This window comes from Polyodon spathula, chromosome 1 (assembly GCF_017654505.1).
Source record: "Polyodon spathula isolate WHYD16114869_AA chromosome 1, ASM1765450v1, whole genome shotgun sequence".
Taxonomy (NCBI): domain Eukaryota; kingdom Metazoa; phylum Chordata; class Actinopteri; order Acipenseriformes; family Polyodontidae; genus Polyodon; species Polyodon spathula.
Window position 1 is genome coordinate 95082780 of NC_054534.1, and position 8364 is coordinate 95091143.

At 35.3% G+C, this 8364-nt stretch overlaps 1 protein-coding gene across 2 annotated transcripts; it reads left to right on the forward strand.

Moving 5' to 3' along the window:
- The first annotated feature begins 1662 nt into the window (after window positions 1-1662).
- LOC121324639 (heparan sulfate glucosamine 3-O-sulfotransferase 1-like) lies at window positions 1663-6893 on the forward strand. Of its 2 annotated transcripts, none has more exons than XM_041266751.1 (2): window positions 1663-1752; window positions 5557-6893. In XM_041266751.1, exon 2 carries the CDS (start codon window positions 5669-5671, stop codon window positions 6629-6631), a length of 963 nt encoding a protein of 320 aa, XP_041122685.1. In that variant the 5' UTR covers window positions 1663-1752; window positions 5557-5668; the 3' UTR covers window positions 6632-6893. The 2 variants fall into 2 exon arrangements, with proteins under 2 accessions (XP_041122685.1, XP_041122680.1); XM_041266746.1 differs by having other exon boundaries at window positions 1678-1927.
- Window positions 6894-8364: the final 1471 nt, after the last annotated feature.

The following is an 8364-nucleotide window of genomic DNA, read 5'->3' on the forward strand; positions in this document are numbered from 1 at the left end:
TTGACTACAGCATATGCAAAGTTGGACAATACAGGAGAAATGACTTAAAAGTCTTAAAACTTTCAATACACAGGGGACCTTGGGTAGCTAGGGTGGCACTGACTCAGTCAATGTGACTAGCGAGATCTGAACGCAGGGCAGAGTATGTTTAAATACTGTAAAATGAAATGTATACATTATATTGACAGTCAATTATATTTATCAAATAGTCAGTGGTTATCATTAAACTGTTTCAGTAATTTGCCATTTACAGACAGTCTTTAAACTCAGCTTCTTATTTGTCTCAGAATTTAAAATCTTCAAAACACACCTTTAAAAAAATCCTCAAAATAATTACAAAAGCAGAATGGAACTGGTCAGTATTGTTTAAAAAGGTTCACTGTGGTAGTACAACTAATAAAGAATGAGATAGATGCTATCCTTCATCTCATAAACATAGTTACCTGATGATAATGTAATCATTCCACCCTCATACTGTGACATATTGTAACATGTACTATATCTTTATTTTTTACGATTGTATGGAGTGTTCAAAAAGGAAGCTACGCAGTCGCTCTGGGCAGCTGGTCATGGCTCTGAGAATAGAATAGACACTAACAACACATATGTCCATCTGAAGTTCTACCTTAGAATGTTAACCTGTCCAATATGACAACAATGCAGGTACTACAATGTTCAAAACAAGTGAACATTGATAGCGCCATCACAAGCACTACTACTATAAATATCATGTCTGTGGTAATAGTTTATATATTTTGTGAAAAAAAAAAAAAAAAAATATATATATATATATATATATATATATATATATATATATATATATATATATATACACACACACACACACACACACACACACACACACACACACACACACAACATGTTTGTATTCCTATACTTGTGGGGACTTCTCATTGACTCTCATTATATTTTTATTTACTATTTCTGATTCCAGTCAGAAAAAACTCCACACAGGGTTAAAGTCGACAAACAAATTAAATATTTTGGCACTTTTAGTTTTTCTTTAAAGACATATTTAGTTCTTAGAAAGGAGTTTTACAAAGTGGGAACGGCCCCACAACGTCGTTTTCTTCAGGAGTTACTGTCTTTGTGGGGACATTTTCTCAAATTTTGTCCCCACATTGATAGTAACACCTGCCCACACACACGAACATGCACGCACGTATGCGGTGACTGTTTATATGAAAAGTTGTAGACTGTGTTCCTAACATTGATCTTAAGGAACGCACCTGTGATGTTCTTCTTCCAATATGTCATCAAATTATCGGACATACATAGTGATTGTACTCCAGAGCAGGTTCATCGAGTCTGCTACATGTATATGTACAGTATGTTTTTACTTAGACTTTCATATATCTCCATCTTACACCAAAACTATAGCTGCATTTAAAATGGAAAAGCAGTCAACATTTGTTATAATCTTGTGAGCTCAACAAATCACATCACATTGTGATATCTGATACAGTCTTTGTCTTAAAAGAAAGTCACCACTAAAACCCTGGACCAAACGAGCTCTGCGGGTTAAATGCATGCTTTGTGCTTTAATAGCGCTCCGTGACGAATAGCCACTCCCGTGACGCGAGTCAGTGAGGAAGGAGGGTTATTTGCATTGTGGGCGTGAAACTCTGCTGTGGAAGTAAGTGGTACTACCTACCTGCCTGCTATGCCACTCAAGACAAGGCGTAAGTGCAGATACTTGGAGAAGTAAACTGCTTACAGCTGTCTCCGAGGGTTCGTATATATATATATTACTTCATTGATAGATACTTCAGTTAAATGTGTCTCGTTTGAGAGTTATGTGTCTTTGTTCTTCGAAACATAATTTGAGTGCTGGTACCTTTTAAACACAGCTCCGAAAAAACAGGAAATACTGTTATCTGTACACACACCGGCAACCGACTACTAGGTAAGTGGACATTTCGTGGGGGATTACATATAGCAAATTAAACCAGCAATAGAAAATAAGTGATATTGTGAATTCGTAGTTCGGTTTTTCTAATATTGTTTCATTTAGCATTAAGTACCTTACGACGTGCAACTTTAACCCAGTGAAAAGGTACACAAAGTTATAATTCCTGTTTTTTGGTAGAGGCTTGAAGGGCAATACTGCCAAATCAGTTTTGGGAATAAATTATCTCCCGAACTTGGTACCATATTTTCTCTATTCAAGCAAATTGCGCAACTTTATATATGTATTTTTTCCCCTAGCATAAATGCATGTTGACAGTTTGCTTTGATTCTATAAAAAAAAAAAAAAAAAAAAAAAAAAAAAAAAAAAAAAAAAAAAAAAAAACAACTTAGCAATATGTCTTATTAATGTCTTTGAAGAATATAACACTGTAGTGGGCTGCCGTCATCCTCTATAGGAAATGCTGCGTGCTTGTCTTAATCCTTTATTTCAAATAGTGATGGCTAGCTATATGAATAACATTGTATTGTATAGCCTAAATCGTTTCATGTGTTGATGCCTATGTGATGTTGTTTTCCTATGCCAAGATAATCTTGTAGACAGCAAAAGCAAATAAATAAATATCGTAAAGACATATTTTGTATGTCGAGGTATGTGGATCTGCTGCAGTTTATTTTATAGCTGGGATGGGAACTGGCAGTTGTACTCCCAAATTAGGGTTCGGTTTTATTTGGTTTTGAAAACAAGAAAGGAAACTCAGCTGCTTATATATTTGTTTTAAACAAAGTTGATGCGGGTCTGGTGTCTGTTTCACTTCACTGTTTCACAAAAGTATGTTATGGCTAATTTATTTATCATGTCCGCTCAAGGTTGATACAGAACTTAAGCACCAGGCGCGGGGGTTACCACTGTTTAACGGACAATCACTGTGCTTGGTTGTGGACTCCACCCGCTCTTAACCTTTTTTAAGTTCTGTGAAGCTGTAACAATAACCATGATATTCTGTATTTGTCGTGTGATTTTTATGCTAAATGTACTGGGCTGTAGTAACTACGGATTAGAACTATGGCCATACACAGTATTGTGTCAATGTGAATTGCCATCATTTCAATGAGTAATGTAGCAATCACAACCAAAAGTGTAAGTAAATGTTAATTTCAGGTTTAAAAGATTACTTCTTTTTTTCTGCATTTGTACTGAGGCATTTCAGACTGGCTTGTTTGTTTTCAGTATCTAACATATAATGCCAATGTGTCTTATCTCCTGCTCTCACTCACTATTGTACTATGTCACTCTGTCCCTCCCCATTATCATTATATGCTGTTTTAAGAATGTTTTGCATTGTTTAGACTGAAGTCAGTATTTTAAAAAGAATCAAACAGCAATGCAGGGCTGCACAGATAATAATAATTTATTTCTGTGTAATTACCATCAGGAAAAAGAATATAGATAGGCATGAGTTTTATTTCATATGGTGCAAAGTGCTGGGTTTTCAGTAACCCTTACCATAATACAAAATTCTTATTTTTCTAAAATAACTTGCTGTGTTCTACATTGTACTTTGGAAAGGGATAGTGCATCTTCTGGTGACCTGAAGCATCCCACTTTTGTATAAAAGATTATGTGCTGTATTTCAATTTTATTTCGCTGTTCACTTGTGATTTGCTTTGAATACAATATCTATTTTTATGCTATAATAATAGACCCTAAAACTGAACATCTAATTAGCCAAGGAACTCTCAGAAGTCCATGGAAGTAGTAATCGGTGAATAATAAATGGTAATCGTTGTCTTTGTTAGTCATTGTAACAGCTAGCAATTAGGATAATGTTTCTGTACATGTCTCTCCATACCTTACGTTTCATTCTTTGTAGCCTGTAGAGACTGATGCTGCTGTATTAACACACATTTTAACACCATCTTGCAATGTGCTGTGCTTTATGTTCATTAGTTATTGGATGACAAAAATGTATGTAGACAAGGAAAACACAACAGATAAACATTAATGTTTTCACCTTGACTTGGTAGACATTAATATCACGAGTTGCGGTTGTTTGTAATGTTTATATAACAGTAGAAATCTCATACTGTACCTTTGAAATTAAATATTTGCAATATCTCTAGTAATTTTCTGTATGCAATACCAGCACTATTGAATGTGTGTGTATATATATATATATATATATATATATATATACACACATACAGTATTGTAACATGTGTTTTCATTGTCAAGTATTTACAGAAAAATATACAAAGTAAAAGATTGTCAATCATGATATATATTTTCTCATAGTGGACCACCATCACAAAGTGCTTTATAGAGGTAGGGTGTGAAATGTGCATTATATGCAGAGTCACTTACAATAGGACATTGATTAAACACCTCATGCGCAGGATGGAACACAAGGAGGTTAAGTGACTTGCTCAGGGTCACACAATGAGTCAGACAGTGAAAGAGGTGGGATTTGAACTGGTGATCTTCTGTTTATAGTCCCTGGACTTTAACCACTTTACCACACTTATATACAATGGAATTCGGTTTATCCGCGGTGTGGGAGACTAGGGGAGGCAAAGACACAAATGTAGTCCAGGAGGGGTAAAAGGACTAGACTAGAATACATGAGTAAAATGCACAAACTAATAATGTAAACCAAATTAGCGTTTACTGAAGATGTAGACAGAAGAATGTTTGTGTGTGTGCTTTGACAGTGTTACTCCTAGCAAAATATTTTCAAAATATGATACACCTCCAACCCCATTTTCCTAGCTTTTATTGCTACCAAAAATAAATGTAATATTAATAATAATAAGTAAATAAATATGATCTTATAGCTTTGTAGTAATGCATTTTATGCAGGGAATAAGCTGTTCAGCTCACAATGTTCCTTTAAACCAAGTCATGTGTCTAGCAGCTATAAATGTCACAAGGTGTTATCACTAATTTATTTCATGCATTAATATTAAGTAATGGTAGCTGTGTTGCTAGTTTTCTGGGATTTCAAAAAAAAAAAATACAATTCTATATTTAAAAAAAAAAAACTTTTAAAACTAAATAAGCCTGCTGCGTAATTAACTTTTCTTAGTCATTCAACAAAATACGTACCAGCAGGTGTGTGTGTGTTTTTTTCTTTTCATAACAGCTTTTTTAAACGGTTCACTGCTGTAAGTCCTCTTTTGTCCACCATAGTCTTTTGTTTCAGTGAGGCAAAATATTGATTTATTTCAGAGCTAAAACTCGTCAGGGAGCTGCGGACAATTGAAGTCACGGGTGAATAGGGTGTGGATAAATGAGGTTCTACTGTGTGTGTGTGTGTGTGCATAACTAACTTCCTTGAGGTCTGCTTTTTTTTTTTTTTTTTTTTTTTTAAATAAATAGAACAAATTTGAACAAAATATTTGTTTTTGTTTAAATAATAATCTGATGAATTCTTTAATAAAAATCCAGCCACCTTGGATACATTTGATAGCCTGAGAAAACTTGCCCAGGATATTAACAGCAGTGTCCAAGTTCGTAAAATTATAAAACTACAGCATGCACACAAAGGCCTAGTTTAAGTGTTTCTAAAAACATCAGTAAAGTTTTGTTTGTAATTTTTTATTCTAATTTTTTTTTTTTTTTTTCAGTAACATCTTTCCTTGAGGAATCTTCAAGTTCAAGTTGTAGGTTACTGGTACTCAAACTTTATCCCATGTGGAATTTATTTCCAGTCTCTTCACTAGGCTGAATAAAACCAGAATGAGGACTTCTGTGATGGCAGCTTTTTTGCTTGGACTGTTTCTCTTTGTATCGCAGCCACCCTCTGTTCCATCTAGACCCACTGTAAATGATGAGGCTGGAGCATCATCAAAGACTGTTGACTATGAGCAACGAAGTGCATCTTCCATTCAAAATGAGACCCAATCAGCTGTACATCCTAATGGAACCAGACAGCAACTGCCTCAAACTATTATCATCGGAGTGAGGAAAGGTGGGACGAGAGCGTTAATTGAAATGCTTAGCCTCCACCCTAGCATTGCAGCAGCAGAGAGCGAGGTTCACTTTTTTGATTGGGAGGACAATTTTGCGAAAGGCTTACAATGGTATGCCAGTCAGATGCCATTCTCATACCCCCATCAAATCACAGTGGAGAAGACTCCCGCTTATTTCACTTCCAGTAACGTGCCAGAGAGAATTTATACGATGAACAGTGCCACCAGGCTCCTCTTGATACTGAGAGACCCCACTGAGAGAATCCTCTCGGACTACACTCAGGTATTTCACAATCGTCTGCTGAAGAAAAAGCAGTACCAACCTATTGAGACTGTGCTTATTAAAAATGGGGACGTCAACATGGACTACAAAGCATTAAACAGAAGTCTGTATTACATCCACATGCAGAACTGGTTAAAGTATTTTCCTCTATCACACATTCACGTGGTCGATGGAGACATGTTGATCAAAGACCCTCTTCCAGAAATGACCAGGGTTGAGAGGTTTTTAAACCTCTCACCACAAATCAATGCCTCAAACTTTTATTTTAACAAAACAAAAGGGTTTTACTGTCTAAGGAACCATGGCAGAGAGAGGTGTTTACATGAGTCGAAAGGAAGAGCACATCCTCAAGTTGCCTCCCCAGTACTTGATAAGTTATACCAGTTTTTTCATGAGCCAAACAGGAAATTCTTTCAACTGATTGACAGGACCTTTGATTGGCATTAATTTATGTTGGTGTATAGTGGGTATGAAAATTAGCACATTCCAGCAGCATAAACTGTAAGCAGTATTAGTAGATAAGAGAATACTTCATGTAAATTAATGTTTGAAAAAAGTGTACAGTTTAAATAATACAAGGTATATATATATATATTTTTCTACAGGTTTTGAAAATATAGCAGTCAAAATACCAGTTGTGTGACTTTCTTGTTATTCCTTGATTTGCATGCTTTCTCATCTGTTGGTAATATAATTTTAACAGTGAACATATGTTTTTTGTACACTTGTGGCTGCACAGGTTTGGATTGTGAATAACTGCAAGACCATTGGTATTCCAGTAATGTATTGCAAATCTCCCATTTGTTTCAGGGTGCATAGTTTACTACAACATCTGCCAAGCAGCATATTACCAACTGTGATTACAGTGCATTTAGAAAGAAGAAAATAACCCACCAAAATGCTTATAAATGTATAAATTAACATTTATTTTTGTGTGGTTCTAAATGGTGAAGTATAATTATAATAAAATCAAAACCAAAGCACAATGTTTGTCTGTCATTTCTAAACTTTCAAACGGTTAGTACAAATTTGTGTTAAAGGGTTAAGCTTTGAGTGGCAGAACATTTAAATAATATTTACCACTTTTATCATCTGAAAAATACGATTGTGCTCACTTCTGGAATGCATTTCTAACCCTAAAGCTGCAACTGTCGCAATGGCGCTTGTATGAAGAGCTTCCCCGCCACCAACCACCTATCGGCCAGGAAGCTTTAGCTGAACTTGCTACATGTGCAACTGCAGAAAGACGTCTGCCAAATAAATAAATACATAAATATGAGTTTAAGAGCTTGGATGCTTAGGGTCATCCAGCAAGTGGGCTATTCCAGTACAGCTTTTTGTGCCTTTTTTTTTTTGTCACTTATAAAACTGCACTGCTTCAGTCCCTACTGTTCACAAAAAAAAATCACCAATCTTCTTGAGTGCCATCTTTATGCTCACTAGTGGAGAGCATGTGTTATACATATAAGTGTATACTTAAAATAAGTATATACATTGCCTAAAGTGTCTTTGACTTTACTGACAATTAAAATGCCACAGTACCTATTCAATGCGTTTTCAGGTGCAGTACAGACACCTGTTTGGGTAAAGGGATGATTTGATCGACCCTGGATTTGAACCACCCTGGATTTCTTCAAACACCTGCCCAGGGTTACACATGATAAATGCAATTGAGGTTGATTCCAAAGTATGTAAAATGCTCCCTTTTTTTTTCTCTTTTTTTTTTTTTTTTTTTGGATTATCTGAATGGGGTATATGTTAAATAAATGAACGCTTAGCTATTCACATCTTTAATAATTTGGGAACCAGTTTTCCTGTTTCAATGAGTGAGTATTTCTGTATAATATCCTCTAGCAGGTAGTGTTACTATTTTTTTATGATGCTGTCCCCTGTAATGTGGGATATATGTCCTTGGCAGGGATATTTACTGTATATGACCAACATGTATTGTTAAATAATAAGAAGGGAAGTCATAAACAAAGACCGGCTGTACTGTGGTTTATACAGTCATCTGAACCCATGAATTGAGAAGGGAATTGAGACATAGTTAATTTATTATGATCATCAGCTGATAGTTTAAAATCACAACCTGAAATGATCATATAAAATAACAAGATTTTTTTAATATGGCATGTGTGGGAGAGAAAAATGTACAAGCCATTCTCAGTATTAGATTATCA